Here is a 17,526-nt window from a genome sequence, read left to right on the forward strand (position 1 = left end):
TACTACCTCCAAGACCATGTGCTCTTATTAAGTAACCTAATAGTTATGGTAACGTGTAGTACCTTCTCAAACACCTTCTGAAATCCAAATATATTCATTGTTTCCCCTTTTTCCATCTTGCTTGTTAAAGGATTATAGTGAACTTATCTGGTATGATTTCCCCTTAATAAAGCCATGCAGACTCTGGATTTCTTCTGCACAGTGACAATTTTATAATTCAATCAGACAATTATGCCTGCACTGGTTCTATTACCTGGTGCCAATCTCCTGCATTTTCACCATAATTTAATTATTTGAATGTTGTAACATTTCTTTAAACTTAACTATTGATTTATGTTCTAAATTATGTCAATGTAGCGTTGCTGTGAATGTTTCTGTCGCATTGATGATGAATCTACTTTTGATTTGTTATGATAGAAACAGCACGTCAGAGTTATTGGGATGGAATTGTTGCCTGCCATCAAGGGTATTTAATCAGCACAACATGGAATTATCAGAAAACCTCAATGGGAGCACACAAATTTGACCCCAGATCATTTCATAATGCTTGTATGCTGGATGTATACGCCATGGTATGTACATTTGCTCTGTTTGAACAGCTTATTAGCTTACAAAGTCACAGCATCATTGTTTCTGTGTGTTTATCTGTGGAAAATATAGACAAAAGCGGTCAGAACCTGTTGGCAAAGCATTTCTCCTCTGCACAATAGGCTTAAGGTGTCGAGCCCTAAACTGAAGAGATCTCAATGATTGAGGCAACAATACATTTGACTGCACATTTTTCCTCGTTTTTTTCTTTCATGCACTTTGTTGCATTTAATTTTACTGGACTATGGTCTGTAGCAGTTGAACATCACAACAATTGACCAGAACCAACATTTAGCTGACTCATGAAATATCACAGCAAGAACACTCACTTCCAGAATGTAAAACAGTCAGGAATTGAACTGCTTTGCTGTCTTAAAGACTTGACACATGACCAAATGGACTGACTGGCCTTCTGGGCTCCATCAATCCATGATAGACCAATGGGCACCATGAGGGTTTGTGAGCATTAACTGGCATTCGAGGCAACCTTACTGCTGGTATCACCAAAGATTGTTCCGGATCCACATTCCTGTTGAGGTGTTCAGATCTGTAACCAAAATGTGACTGAATGGTGAAGTAGGCCTTAGAAACCCCTTTGCTCACTCCTTTATATGGTCAGCTTAAAAATAAAGTGAAAATGCTCACAGCTTGAATGTTCAATAAGTGCAAATATGTACTTTCAATGTGTGAGCAAATTTTAGATGTTAAGTTTCAGCAGTACCTCACTCAATTTAGTACCTCACTCCATCTGTGGTCTCATCATGTTCTATATAATTGAAACAATTCTGCTTTACTCTATACTCAGTCCTCACTCATTCCATTTGTCTTCTGAATTGCTTGCTGCCGCCTGCATGCTGCCTTTGTGTCTTATGAACCAAAATATCTAGTTCCCATTGGACACCAACACTTTGCATTCTGTCACCATTTAAAAAAGTACTGTGCACCTTCATTCATGAGACCAAGAAATTACAGATGTGAACATAGCCCAGTCCATCATGCAAACCAGCCTTCAATCCATTGACTCTATCTGCACTCAGGAACGCAGCCAACATAATCAAAGACCCCTCCCACCCCAGTTATACTCTCTTGCACCCCCTTCCATCGGGAAGGTCAATGGAATCTCGGTGAGGAGACCTGAAATCCTGGTAGCCACAGAATTCTTTTCTAAAAAACATACTGTAAAGTACTTGCAGCTGAGATAAAATGATGGAGAAATTAAGGCATGACTACAGCAAGGAAAATTGTTGGCAGCAGAATTTATGTCACAAAGCCAAAATTCAAGTGGCACTGAAAGCTAAGAAGCCTAACCACGCAGATCTAATGGAAGAAAAAAGCTAGATGTTTGCAAAAATAACAGGCCAAAATAATGATCCTTCATTAAAATCATACTAAAGGCAAGAAGCAATTAGTTAAACTATGTTGAGCAGGAATCATGCTTAAAAAAAAAAGAAATAAGAGAAATTTTACAATCCAAAGAAGTTGTGGCTCGAGAGAGAACTGTTCAGGTGGTGAGTAATGCAAAGCCTGAAAGGAGCGCAAATCAATCCTTAAAGGAGAAGATCAACCTTTGCACTGGAAATCAGCAGAATCTATTCATTTTTCAAGGTGGAAAATCAGTAAAGGCATCCTGAGAAACCAGTATGGTGGGTAGGAGGCACCTGATACTGGTAGTTCCTGTTAGCACTGTGAAACAAAAAAACCTCTCCAATGCAACCAGTTTCTAGCTATTAAAAATGAATGCCATTTTTCAACAGTCCGTCACTTTAAAAAAATATGCTGAAATGAGGTACAGTCTTAGAAAAGCAAGAAATAATATCTGCACAAAGAGGCCAGTAAGTCAAAATGTTCTACAATAGAAAAAATACCTAAAATGTTCTTGTAGAATTAGGTGATCCTGATCTTAAATTTGATAAGTTGATATTTATGTTGTTGGCAATCTTACAAATCTTAAGTTGGAAACTGGGAGGATCATCACTGTTGTCAGATTGAGAGCCATGGTTAGGAAAACAGTCTACAACTGACAGCAATACAACTATGTGATCTATGAGGCTTAGTACTTATGATTAAAGATCCAATATGAGGGATGCCAGATAGTAGAAAACTTGTACATGCATCATACTCAAGAGTAGAAATTCATTTGTGATCTCAATCAACTTCAAAAAGAAAGAGTAAAACTAGCTAAAGAAACAGATGGTTGACAACCAGCTGGTTGAATGACAACCAGCTGGTTGAATGACAACCAGTAGAAAATCTCGTAGGACTCCCTAAACATGTGATGGAACCCAAACTGAAGTAGAATTAATTGAGATTAGCTATGTTGTTAGTAATTTGATCAGTGCTATCAACAAGGTGGGAACCTGTGACTATACTAGTTTGGCAGAAATGTTTTCCATGGCTATAACATTGAAGAGTGTTCAATCTACAAGAATCAGCAAGGTTTGCAAGGGCGCAGAAGCAATAAGATGGTCAGTGGGTCATGTGTCCCAGTTGAGTTAAACTGATATGACTTCATTTAGTTAATGTCATTCAAAGTGCAATACATCTTGGTGAATAGTTATGATAGGTTCTAGTCTGATGTTATATGCTTATGTGACAGGACAGAGACAGTTTAAAGCAGAATCTTTTATTTCTGGGAAGATGCCTCCATAATAGTGACTGAGGTCATGCTCAGTAAGTAGTAAATCTCAAGTTGTAGAACCAGGGAAGGTAACATGTTGGTTTCACCAATAATGCAATTGCTGAGGGCAAATGAGAATGTCAAGCAAATCAACAAGTTGAAGTAAAGAGTCAGCACACATCTACAGGCTGATTGAGAACAAAAATCTGCTAACACAGATTGAAGATATGGTGCATACAATTCTATAAAAGCTTTCATTGAGAAGGGACAACCAATGTCCCAATGATTCAAGATACTATAAGGAATAAATTGCCTGTTTTAGAGATTCAGTATGCTGCAAAGTAAAAGTTGCTTGTTTCAGCAAGGAAAACGCCCTCCTGTGAAGGAAAGAAGCAAAGACTTCCAACTTCAAAGAACGCATTTCAGAAGCATTGTGAAACCTTTGGATTGCCTAAGTTTGTAAAATTAGAGTCTTTGGAGGATTCTCCCTCTTTTTTTTTCAGTGAGTCTAGAAATAAGGACACTGTTTTAAAATTAAGGGTTAACATTTTAGGATCAAGGTCAAAAAAATGTTTCTGATGATTGTGACTTTGGAAATCTCTGCCTCAGAAGCAAGGTCATTTGAATATATTTCAGGTGGAGATAGATTCGTTTTATATGAAGGAGTCAGTTTGTTGAGGTGAATGGAAATGTCGTCTTTAAAAGATAAACAGATCAGCCGTGCAATTCTATGCAAAATCTTTCTCTCAAAATCCTATATTTCACAGTTCCAGATGTCCTTCTATTCTCTCCTTTAGTAAAGATTGCACTACTGTTCCTACTACAAATGGTAAGCAGACTGGCCAATAATTTCCTGGACATGTTTCATCACACTGTCTAACATAGGGAATTAGAATAACTAATCACTGTTCATCTGCCACTACATATTTTTCTAACCACTTGCCTGAAGACAGCGAAGAAAAACGGCATAAAATGAATGGAGAGGGTGTATGTAATGTTCTTTTAAAAAATGCAATGGTGCTTGAGAAAGATCAAAAGTAGAAATAAATAAATTGAAACAAGAGAAAGAAAACAAAAATAACTTACAAAATAACAAAACTGAAATCAAAGTCAAGTGCTTCCATGGTTCATGCCTAAAGGTCCAGCAAGGCAATGATGAAAGTCTGTCCTTCTAATTTCTCTGTTGCTTATTTGCAAATGCAGTATATTTTACAGTTGAATTGAAGCATTTAAAACTTAACTGCACTTGTCTATTAATTTTGTTGTATTCTTAGGCTGTGGATCTTACATCTTGTGGGAATTTTGCTGTTGTTGGCCTTTCTTCAGGCCATGTGGATGTATATAACATGCAATCGGGCATCCATAGAGGGCAGTATGGTAAAGACAAAGGTAAGGACAAGATAATGATTGGAAACATTTATTTGGTTTAATTGTGTAGACAAATGGATGAAAAACCATAAAATGTAGAAATTGAGTTGGATTATTGTTGAGTTTCCTAACACCTTTTGTGCAAAACATCTTTTTGTCCCCGAAGTATGGGAACATCATGTTAGATAAACTTAGATGACAGCATAATGCAAAACATTCGACAACTGAATTTTTGACATGAGCTACTATAGAAATTGAATCGAATCAGAAGCACCACTGTCATTAAAGGGCTTAATTTCTGTCTGTCTTTTGTCATCTATTGTTGCTTATAATTCTAAAAAATGATCAGAGCAAAATAGCTGCACACCCGGAGTGAACCTTCTCTGGGCCGTCTCCAATGCCAGTATATCTTCCTTTAGACAAGAGGGCAAAACTATTCACAGTATCGCAGCTGACTAGTCTTACTAAACTGACCTTGTATAGTTTTAGCAAGAATTCCGTTTTTTTTTCTCTTTGAAAGTAATGAGGATATCCATCTACCTTCTGTATTATCTGCTGAACTTGGATTTTCACTTTGTAATTTATGCATAGGGACCCTTAAATCCCTCTGCAGCTTTCTACTGTCTCTCCCACTTGCATAATATTCAGCTCTTAGTGTTCTGACGAACCTTGTATTTCCCACATTATATCTCATCTGTCAAGTTTCCTTTTACTCATTTAATCTGTATCCCGTGTCAGACTCTGTGTCAAGATGGATCTTCTTGTGTATTTCCAGATCGTTGGATAATTCAGCTTTCAGCATCACGACAAAATGATCTTTTCCCTGTCTGTTTTCAAATACAAAACTTGTGTTTTTTATTGTGTAGCAGAGGAGATAAGTTAATTGCTGAATAAGGGTGAATCTGAGGGTCCTGTAGATATACTTTAATACAAATGGAGCATCCTTTCTTGAACCAAGGTGAACATTCTAGGCCAAATTAAGCTTATATTTCTCTTACACTTTATTGTAGTGTCTTAAAGCGCTTCAAGACTTTATTTGAAGTGACTTGGTATATTGACTTATGGTCATTTTGTACTGATCAATCCTCCCTCTTCCGCATGCCAATTAATTTGATAATTGCTTTATTTCTGATGGTGTTCACTGAGGGAGACACTTCGATCCACAAATGGCACAGGCTAATGTGGCCTTGGTTTAAATTCTCATCTAGAGGACTGTCTATTCAGCATTGTAGCAATCCCTTATGCTGCATTGGATTTTATAGATTCATACAGCATGGAGGCAGATACTTTGGTCCTGCTGACCAGGTTTCCCAAACTAAACTAGTCCCATTTGCACTTGAAAATTAATGGAGATTGTTTCAACTTAAGTGATTGAGTACATTAGAATTATACAATAATTGTTCTAGTCAATATGCTAAAATGACTATTCACGTAATTTCTTCAGCTCATGAAGGCCAGATCCGAGGGGTTGCTGTCGATGGACTGAATCAGTTCACAATTACTGCTGGTGGGGATAAAATGATCAAATTTTGGAAATTTAAATCAAAGGAATTGATTTACACAACAACTCTAGATGCATCGCCAGCTAGCATTTTGCTACATAGAGACAGGTGAGAAATATTGTAAAGTATTCTTTTTTTAAACTCTCGTTGTCTACTTATGCTTCTTGGAATTGCTTTTTACATCATCGTAACTTACTTGTCCAAGTGCCGTGGGCAGAAATATCTCAAAATGGATAAGTAATAATGAACATAATCTTTAATTATTTGTAAGTGTTATAGGGGCATGTCACAAAATGAAGAATAAAATACTTTTGGTTGATCTCTTTTGGAAATTACTGATTCTATACTTGACTTCTATGTGTGCACTTATTATTGGAACAATAGTTATGAAACATGCGTCATAAATTGTTTGATTCATGTTCCTGTTAACAGTGTAGAAAGATGACCCTCCTGGAAATTCCTGATTCCCCCATTGATTAGTATTAATGTCTTTTAGCATGTTTAGTTGTTGTCAATGGACTGAATCAGTTCACAGTTACTGCTGGTGGGGATAAAATGATCAAATTTTGGAGGATCTGCATTGCTTTCTCGAAGTAGCATAGTAGTGGAGTCTATTGCCATGATGTGCATCAATAACGAACAGACTTTCAGGTTATTACAGAGTTGCCTGAAAAATATGTGTGACGATGCTGCTCCTTTTCCAAGGTTATGCTGTCCTTGGTGGTTTTTTTTCAGAGAGATCCTAGAAGACACAGACTCCTAAAGGTCTGGGTTTGAAGGTTTTTAGGGCCAGTTTGATTATATCTAATAGATACTGCCTCAGGCAATAGGCTTTCGTGTTTTTGAAAAAAATACACTTGTATAATGAAAGGGGAGTGGCCTGTTTTTCCAGATTAGCTTTACTCTGGTTTGGTATGGTTTTTTAGCATAAGAGTTGTAAAAGCTGCTAGACTCAAAGAAGCAAGTTCATGCTGTTCTCTCTATGACGTCTCTCCTGTGAGAACCTGTGTTTGAGTTTACCTTGTGTGCCAAGGGGTGTTTATGGGGATTGTTGCAAGTATTTGGAACAGCATTATTAAATTAGGATAATCTGTTGGGTTTTTGGATAGGTTAAGTTATTCTGTATTCTGTTCTCTTTTTGTTTGTGTTTCATTGGCAATCTTGTAAATAGATTGAATTTTGCTTAAAACTAAGTGATTTGACCAGCAGCACCTCTCCTGGAATATCCAACTTATAGCTACTAAAAACAACTAGCAAATTATGGTCTGGGCTACCTCCTTGAAATGTTTTGAGGGGTCTGGCGTGGTCCATAACATGTCAGTTCAATATACGCCTGCAAGGCACTCATTGCCCACTCCAAAAATAAATTTGTACAAGTAGCATCTAAAAGAAAATTTGGTTGAGCCTCCAATTTAAAGATCTTTCTGATTCCGAGAGGCAGTTCTCCCATTTGTCTCCGTCTCTAGAAACCTTTACCCCACTGGTATAGTTGGTGTACATGCATTAGCACAACTTCCATTAGAGAAGCACTGACCATAAGACAGAGATCCGATGCAGGCCACTCAGCCTTTCAGTGAGATAGTGGCTGACCCGATAATCCTGAACTCCATTTTCCTATCTTTCCTCTATTTGTTTTGATTTCCTTACTGATTATTTCTGATATCTTTATTGTCCAGCTCAGCCTTAAGTAATCTTAATGGCACAGCCTTGACAGCCCTCTACGATATTGTGTGTAATTTTAGTTGTCTCCTCTGAGGAATGATGTTGTGGCTACGATTCACGATTTATCAGACTGATGTTTGGGAAAGCAGGCATGATGTATCAGGAGAGGTAACCATATGTGACTATATTCACTGGTATTTAGAAGAAGGAGGGGAGAATCTCATAGGAACTTATGAAATTTCATCAAGACTAGACTGTTTAATTGCAGGAAAGATTTTCCCAGTGACTGGGGAGCCTAGAACCAGCAGTCATCGTTTAAGGAGCATTCATGACCATGTGAAAAATCTTGCCTGTGGAGTGTCTTTCTTGTTAGTGTTCTTCATATGGTAATAACTATGTATTAAAATTAATACTATTCCGTCAATAAATATTGGGTGAATATTTCCCTGAAAAATCTTACAATATTCAAAACATTTAGTTTTATCTTCACAATTAATTATAGAGGTAAAAATAGCTTTTTTTATAAAGAATTAAATTACAAGTCTGTGTCAGTCATTGACAAAACCTAACGAGACATTTTGGAATTTTTTTTTGATATAAAAAATCCTCAAGACTCCTTTAAAGCCATATATTCCCCTGAATTTATACGGTGTATTTTTTTAAAGTGCAGTTTTCAATCTTTAGGTTCAGTTTGGAGCTGCAGGATAATGGGTCGATATAATAACAGTATTTTGCTGTTTGATGCTTTAGTAATCTTGAATAAATATTAGTTGACAACAATGTGAGAGTGAAGCCATAATATCTCTCATTCCAAATATGCTTTTAAGACTTCTAGATTTCAGTGTGGCACAAGGTTTTATTATTTTCACAAATTGCCCTTTAGAAATTAATGCATCTTTATCCTTTTCATAAGTGGCATGTTGGCTGTTGCTATGGACGACTTCAGGATTGTGGTTCTCGATAGTGAAACAAGAAAGTTTGTGAGAAGATTCACTGGACATCAGAACCAAATAAATGATATGGTATGATATTTTGTACAAGAAATATAATGATTTGTCAATGTTGAAACCGTATTTTCTCCCATTTTTGGAAACTCCTTTCACTTGAAATATTTCAGTCTTGTTTACCCAGCAAATGCTATATTTAAATATGATGCTATATGTCAGTGAAGGATAGGCAGACTAATGATTTACTAGGTATATATGAATGCAGCTGGATCTTATTGAAGTCAAAGCTTGTCTAACCTAAATGCACCCTTATGACTTATGGTTTCAAGATTGCTTTTAGTATTTCAGCAGCATGATTTAATGACTAAGACAGAATTGACTACATTTTACAATCTTAAAATTATGAATCAGTGTTGGATGCTTAAATTTAATGGATAATACTTTTAAAACATTAATATGAGATTGCATGGAATGGTGGGATGCATGTTCGTGTTCCATTTGGTTGCTACTTGATCTCATGAATTGTTGGTCTGATCTAGAGAGGCATGCAATGTTTCCTCTCAGGCAGTTGTGGATTGCAATAGACTATTCCTGTGTCTCCTGACATTGTAGGTTGGGCAAAAAGAAAAGACACGTTTTAAAAAATAAAATCAATGTCTGAACTACTTTACAGATTCTGGCTCTATTTTCACTACCTTAATGGGCATAGTGACTGCAAACAAGGTCATATATCTCCTTAACTCTAGCAATGTACCCAGCATTAATTTGAAAGACCACAGAGGATTGTGTACCAATTGGAGGGGAAAAAATATGGAAGTAGAGAAATCTGGCCTTGCAAAGCAAAGGATATGGCAGCATGACATGTAGCTATTTTGATAACAATACACACAGTGGCACAGAAGAGACAGAGTGTACAAACAGAATGACTGCAGCAAATAGGATCAAATGGCAAAATTGATGGTGCTTAATAATTTATATGTATGTAATGTTTGGAACAAAATAAATGAATTAATGATAGCTAACTCCCACTTCTGTAACTGGATCCTCAACTTCCTGACCCATAGACTGCAATCAGTAAGATTAGGTGACAACACCTCCTCCTCCATAATCCTCAACACCCACAAGCTGCGTACTCAGCTCTCGACTGTACACTTTATACAATCAAAACTGTGGTCAAATTCTGCACTATCTCTATTTACAAGTTTGCTGACAACACCACCTTTTGTAGGTTAGATCTCAAACAATGAAGAGACAAAATTCAGGAAAGAGATTGAGTGCTTAGCAGCAAGGTGTAAAGATAACAATCTCTCCATCAACATGAGCAAAGTGAAGGATCTGGTCATTGGCTTCAGGAAGTGGAGTGTAGGGCATTTCCCTGTCTGCATCAATCTATACTGGTCCACGCATGTTGATGCAATGGTCAAGACAGCACAACAATGCATCTATTTTGTCAGAAGGCTAAGGAAATTCAGCATATCCACAACGACTCTTACCAGTTTTTATAAGTGCACAATAGAGGTGCATCATGGCATGGTATGGCAACTTGCTTTCCCAAGACAGTGAGAAACTACGGAATTGTGAACAAAGCCTTTCATGTAAACCAGCCTTTCATCCGTCAAATTCATTTATATTTCTCACTGCCTCAGGAAAGACCCCTCCCACCCCAGTTATACTCTCTTCCACCCTCTTCCGTCAGACAGAAGATATAAAAGTTTGAATACATGTACAAGTAGATTCAAGAACAGCTTCTATTTTGCCTATTGAATGGACCTCTCAACTGTTAACTCTGGTCTCTGTCTCTGCACCTTCTGTGTCTGTAAAGCTGTATTCTACATTCTGTTCTGCTACCCTGATGCACTTTGTATGGTATGATCTGCCTGTATAGCACACAAAACAACACTTCACTATATGGAATCCCAACAGTGTGGAAACAGGCCCTTTTGCCCAGCAATCCCTACCGATCCTCTTCAGAGTATCCCACCCAGACCAATTCCCCAACCCTATTACTTTACATTTCCCCTGACTAGTGCACCTAACCTACACATCCCTGAACACTATGGGCAAATTTAGCTTGGCCAATTCACCTAACCTGCACATCTCTGGATTGTGGGAGGAAACTGGAGCACCCAGATGAAACTCACACAGACACCGGGAGAATGTGCAAATTCCACACAGACAGTCGCCCAAGACTTGAATCAAACCTGGGTCCCTGGCGTTGTGAGGCAGCAGTGCTAACCACTGAGCCCTATGCCGTATCACTGGTCCGTGCGACAACAATAACTCAGTCAGTAGGCAAGTGGGGAGAAAACTTGGCTGACTGAATATAATTTGAGGAAGTGTGAGTTTATGCACTTTGGAAGGCAGAATAGAGGATCTTAATATTATTAAATGGAGAAATATTGCAGAAAGTGCAAAACAGAGGTAGGGGAGGCAATGGCCTAGTGGTATTAATGCTGGACTGTTAATCCAGAGACCAAGGTAATGGGTTTCCCAGGAACCTAGGTTCAAATCCTGCCATGGCAGTTGGTAGAATTTGAATTCAGTTTAAAAAAAACCTGGAATTTAGACTTCAATGATGACCATGAATCTGTTGTCGATTGTCAGAAAAATCCAGCTAGTTCATTAATGTATTTAGGGAATTGCAACCTTACCTGAACTAATCTACATGTGACTCCAGATCCACAGCAATGTAGATGACTTTTACCTGTCCTCTGAGCAATTAGGGATGAGCAATAAATGCTGGACTAGTGAGTAAGGTCTGAAAAATGTGTTGCTGGAAAAGCGCAGCAGGTCAGGCAGCGTCCAAGGAGCAGGAGAATCGACGTTTCGGGCATGAGCCCTTCTTCAGGAATGAGGAGAGTGTGCCAAGCAGGCTAAGATAAAAGGTAGGGAGGAGGGACTTGGGGGAGGGACGTTGGGAATGCGATAGGTGGAAGGAGGTTAAAGTGAGGGTGATAGGGTGGAGAGGGGGTGGGGGCGGAGAAGTCGGGAAGAAGATTGCAGGTCAAGAAGGCGGTACTGAGTCCGAGGGTTGGGACTGAGATGAGGTGGAGGGACGGGAAATGCGGAAACTGGAGAAATCTGCATTCATCCCTTGTGGTTGGAGGGTTCCTAGGCAGAAGATGAGGCGCTCTTCCTCCAGGTGTCATGTTGTCATGGTCTGGCGATGGAGGAGGCCAAGGACCTGCATGTCCTTGGCAGAGTGGGAGGGGGAGTTAAAGTGTTCGGCCACGGGGCGGTTGGGTTGATTGGTGCAGGTGTCACAGAGGTGTTCTCTGAAACGTTCTGCAAGTAGGCGACCTGTCTCCCCAAAGTAGAGGAGGCCACATCGGGTGCAGCGGATGCAGTAAATGAAGTGTGTGGAGGAGCAGGTGAATTTGTGACGGATATGGAAGGATCCTTTGGGGCCTTGGAGGGAAGTGAGGGGGGAGGTGTGGGCGCAAGTTTTGCATTTCTTGCGGTTGCAGGGGAAAGTGTCGGGAGTGGAGGTTGGGTTGGTGGGATAAGTCAGGCACAAGTCAGATCACAGCTGCAATATTGTGAACTTATTAGTCTCCCTTTTTTAAAAGCAGATAACCTGGTATTGGAGGCAGTCCAGAGAGTGTTGACTGGGTTGTTCTTGGCTGTTGTCTTCGGTTGAGTATTTTGGACGTGTACTTAATGTAACTTAGAAGAATGAGACAAAAGTGAGGACTGCAGATGCTGGAAACCAGAGTTTAGATCAGTGTTGCTGGAAAAGTACAGCAGGTCAGGCAGTATCCGAGGAGCAGGAAAATCAACATTTTGGGCAAAAGCCCTTCATCAGGAATAGAATGATTTGCCCAAAACATCAATTTTCCTGCTCCTCAGATGCTGCCTGACCTGCTGTGCGTTTCCAGCACCACTCTGATCTAAACTTAGATGAATGAGAGTCAATCTTGTTGAAATATACAAAATTTTTAAAAGGCTTAACAGAATACATGCAGAGAGGTTGTTTTCCCTTATGAGAGAATCTATGACCAGAGGGCATAATCTCAGAATAAGGGGTCACCCGGTTAGGATAGAGATTGGGAGGAATCTCTTCTCTGTTGGTTATAAATTTGTAGAATTCTTTACCACAGAAGGCAGTTGAGGGTGGGTCTTTTGAGTACGGAGGTAAGGATTTTTGATCAGCAAGGGAATTGAGGCTTATTGGGAGAAAAAGCAGCCAAGTGGAGTTGAGGATTGACACGTTATCCATGATCATGTTGTATAAATGAGCAGACTTGATGAGTTTTGATTTAGATTAGATTACTTACAGTGTGGAAACAGGCCCTTCAGCCCAACAAGTCCACACTGACCCTCTGAAGACCAACCCACCCAGACCCATTCCTCTACATTTACCCCTTCACCTAACACTTTGGGCAATTTAGCATGGCCAATTCACCTAACCTGCACATTTTTGGATTGTGGGAGGAAACCGGAGCACCCGGAGTAAACCCACGCAGACACTGGGAGAATGTGCAAACTCCACAGACAGTCACCTGACATTTGCCTGAGGTGGGAATTGAACCTGAGTCTCTGGTGAATGGTCATTTTTTTCTGCTATGTCATACTATGGTCTTGCTGCTGGAAGTTCAAAATAGTAATATATCAATTAATTGATATAAATGCCTGTTTATAGCACGAAGCATATTTCAATTTGGAAGCTAATGTTCGGCATTATAATAGGCTCCCAGTTGCCTTTAAGGGTATGGCTCTTGAAGGGCTGATGAAACCAAAGAGGCTAGGTGAAGTTTTAAATATTAACCTTTTTTGTGAAGAATGAGCCTTTTAGGATGCACAAATACTGAGGCTTTTGCCGCAGTGAAACTACCACCCTTCTTGGTTTGCAACCTTATTTACCCACAAAATTTCAGAGGGCTCATTGCAAATGAAAGAGCAACATGCTAGTACACTGCACCAGTTGGTTGTCCAAAAAGCAAAACCCACGTTATTTGAAATGAACAGAACCAAAATAGTATTACAATACCTCTTAGTTGTAGCAATAATCTCAAGTTTTGAATTAAACTCCCAAAACATTGTTGAATTCCCTTACATCTCACCATCATCCCACAATCAATGTATGTTTTTTTTAGTAACTTTCATTGTGATGCTACCACCAAAGGCAACTTCCCTGTCCTGATCCCTTTCTCCGGGTGCTCCGGTTTCCTCCCACAGTCCAAAGATGTGCAGGTCAGGTGAATTGGCCATGCTAAATTGCCCGTAGTGTTAGGTAAGGGGTAGATGTAGGGGTATGGGTGGGTTGCGCTTCGGCGGGGCGGTGTGGACTTGTTGGGCCGAAGGGCCTGTTTCCACACTGTAAGTAATCTAATCTAAAAAAAAAATTCTTTGACATCCTGCACTACTATTCAAATACATTTCTTTGCAAGTACAGGAAGTGCAATGTGAACAGTTCCTCCTGGTGAAACAGTAATTTATTTTCTCCAACTTGATACACTTTGTTGCCAGAGTGTGTCTATATTGTGAGCGGGGTCTTTTATGAATTTCTTTGTCAGTCTTCAGGCATGATTCTGAGCTTCCAGTTGCGTTCCAATTGTACTTCTACTTCGACCACTGTCACTCGCAGACTTGAGAAACAAAACTTCATCTTTCTGTGGGGATTTTACAACTTTAAAGATTTAACATTGATTTCAACAGCTTTAGATCTTAACCAGCAGTGCCATTGCTATGGAAGGTTCCTGCTATTGAAGGATAGCTGTAGCAGAGCTAGAGGGAAGCAGGTATCAACTAATGTTTTTGCTGAGGATTCTTTCTCAATACACATTTGTTTGGATGGTCCATTCCTCTGGGTAAAATTATCTTTCTCAGCCATATGACTAGGTTAGAGAAGCATTTTTTTGAGTTCTAGATGTGATTAACCAACTCAGACACCTCCACATCTTCTAGATATTTTCTAATCAAGTTGTTACACACCGCTGAAGCAGGTGGGACTTGAATCCAGGACCCCATCTTCTATTCTGCTGTAATCATTTACATCTCATGACCTATCTCTTGTTTCTTTAATTGTTCCATTACCATTTAATTTTGATCCCTTTTGCCATTTAATCTCTCCTATATTACTCCCTAATTATGGAGCTTTGTTCTTATTTTTCTGCCTGTACCCTTTGAGTCCAAACCTTCCTTAAAGATTATTTAACCACTAACTACTTCTAGTTCTGAGGAAAACTCATTGACCTGAAACATTGGCAGGAATTTTATGTCTTCACTGGTAGGTGGAGATGGAGAAGGGCTAAGTTAGGACCAGTGGGTTCAGGACTTTGGCCACTTGCAGGCATCTGCTAGGTGTCATTGGATTTGTACCACTGGATTTTACCCACTGTAGCTGACTTTCTTGCCAAGTTGAGGGATCGGAGTAAAGACTTGGCATCTTTTCTTTGGGAACTACCTGTAACTTTTGTAGCCATAGCCTGTAATGGTGCTGTAACTAGAGAACTGTCAACCACCTGATCATCAGTAGCTCTTGGAGTTGAGATTTTCTTGGCAATGGTTTAGGTCCTACTAAACCAGTCTATTCAAGCAGAAGCAGACACTTTTCTGACTTTTCAGCAAGGGTGGAATCATATACTCTGTGTAAAATTTCATTGATTAGCTTTGTCTCTTTCAACAGATAACTAGCTGATCAAAGTGATTACCAGTACTATTTTTATTTCACAAGTTGTAGCTATATTTATTAATAATAAATGTACAATGTAATCTGTGTAACAATCTGTAATGTGTTCTCTCAATATTTTTTTGAAGACTTTTAGTCCAGATGGTCGTTGGTTAATTTCTGCGTCAATGGACTGCACCATTAGGACCTGGGATCTCCCATCGGGATGGTAAGTTGAAATAAAAGCCCACAAGCTGTGTCAGCAGAAAATTCTATGATTATTTTATACTCTTATAATAAATATTTTCAATCAGAAGATGATTTATACTATTTAATATTATTTCCTAATATTGGACATCAATGTTCAATCACTGAAGAATAGTAGATTTTCTGAAAATAGTTTTGCATCATTTAAATAATTCATCAGTTAACCATAATGGGGTAACTATTACAAATACTTATGTTGGTAGTTTGCTAAATATGGGCATAGTGTACATCCAGATACATATGACCACATGTAGCACAAAAGCTAAAGTTTGTGTACAGTAGGCATGTACAAAATGTATCTAAATTTATAGTTTTAATACTACTTTTTGTCAATATTGTCAAAATTTACATTAGAAAATAGCTCTGAGAATCTTTCTAATAGATTAACCTTCCTAAGCGTTTGGACATTTATAAGGTGTAAAATATGTAAAAATGTTAACATTTTATCATCTGGAGCAGTATAGAAGCCAAGGTTAAATTTGCAAAATGAACAAAGCCTCTATTTTATTACCAGTACTTGACAGTTGTTGGATACTGTAACATAAGTTCTTTGAGACACAGAGAAAGATTGGGACTGCTAATGGGCAAAATATAGGATGATACATTCTCAGGGACCAAGACTCTATGAGGCTTACGTTTGCTTCACAGTGGTGGAAATACCAGATGTCTGTTTCCATATGCTAATTCATTTTACCAAGCGGATAGTCCACTTATGCTTACCCTGCCTAAACCTTCACAATTTTCCCTTTCGAACACTGCTGCACTTAATCATGTTGTAGAAAGGAAGTTCTGCATTTATATTCCACCTTTGGTACAACCGCTGTCCCAATTATTTATAGCAATAAAGTAGTTTTGAAATGTCGCCACTATTGTGATTTAAGAAATGCAACAGCTACTTTGCACTGAGTGTTTTTGTCACATGCTTGTATTGTTTACACTTTTTTTTACAAATTACTACTTCACAGCTGCTGCCTATATCCTGCAGACCTCAGTCACTTTTTAACTTCTTAATTCTGCAAGGATCACATCTTTTTATTCCTTTTAGTTTTGGATTGTGGACTAAAAAAAGGGTGAGACTGCTTAAAACCAAGGAGACTCCGTAAAGAGATGGCTGCAGTTTTAAAACATTGTATTAACTAGAATAAATTGTAAGTTATATTCAATGATGCATTTTGCATGTAAGGGCTGAAGCAGACATCACAAAGCCAATGGAATCTTGACCATGGCTTGTGTAGAGCTACTGCAGCAGAGAACCACCTAGCCTGCAAAGAGAAGGTGTAAAAATAAAATTGTCGTTTTTTTTCTTTGCCCTGGGTTGGGGTACTAGAAATTCTGCAATAATAGCTGGCTGTCTTCCACTCAATTTTCTTTGTAATTCCCTGTTGAAATGGGGGGAAAAAAACCTTCAAAGAGAGTGAAAGGATGGATTCTGAACCAGTGAATGAGCAAGAGCATTGGTATCCAAACAACTTGGGTCAAATAGCAAAGAAATAGATAGGAATTGCGGGAAGGGAAAGAAAGCAACTCATCGAATCCTGTGGTCTAAACTTGTCTTATTAAACTGTTTCCTGATTTTATTTTTTGTTTTCCATCCTTAATATGTCTTGTCTGACTCTGTTCAAGAACATAGGAACAGGAGTAGGCCATTCATCCTGTTGTGTTTGTTCTGCCATTAAATTGGATTTTGGCTGATTGAACCTTTCAATGCTTTTATAACCCCATTTCCATAATTCTGTCTGGCATTGGCAATCAGAAATCCATCAACTCTCCCTTGAAAGTACTCTAAAGACAAGAGAATTTTAATAGTTCACAATCCTCTGAGTAAAGATATTTATCCTCATCTCAAGCCTAAGTAGCATCCCTCTTACTGTGCCCTGGTACTAGATACCCAATCAGAGAAAATATCTTGCCAGCAATTATTCTGTCTATTTCTTTCAGAGTTTTGTGAATTTCAATGAGATTACC

The 17,526-nt window shown here is 38.7% G+C and overlaps 1 protein-coding gene across 1 annotated transcript in view; it reads left to right on the forward strand.

Moving 5' to 3' along the window:
- Positions 1 to 17,526, forward strand: part of wdr36 (WD repeat domain 36) — a 100,539-nt gene that overhangs the window by 51,598 nt on the left and 31,415 nt on the right. The window contains exons 12-16 of the mRNA XM_072583649.1: positions 418 to 572; positions 4,480 to 4,594; positions 6,018 to 6,183; positions 8,651 to 8,759; positions 15,444 to 15,523. Coding sequence (XP_072439750.1) covers positions 418 to 572; positions 4,480 to 4,594; positions 6,018 to 6,183; positions 8,651 to 8,759; positions 15,444 to 15,523 — 625 coding nt within the window. The remainder of the gene's footprint in view (positions 1 to 417; positions 573 to 4,479; positions 4,595 to 6,017; positions 6,184 to 8,650; positions 8,760 to 15,443; positions 15,524 to 17,526) is intronic.

Source organism: Chiloscyllium punctatum, chromosome 2 (assembly GCF_047496795.1).
Source record: "Chiloscyllium punctatum isolate Juve2018m chromosome 2, sChiPun1.3, whole genome shotgun sequence".
In the NCBI taxonomy this organism is placed as follows: Eukaryota; Metazoa; Chordata; class Chondrichthyes; order Orectolobiformes; family Hemiscylliidae; genus Chiloscyllium; species Chiloscyllium punctatum.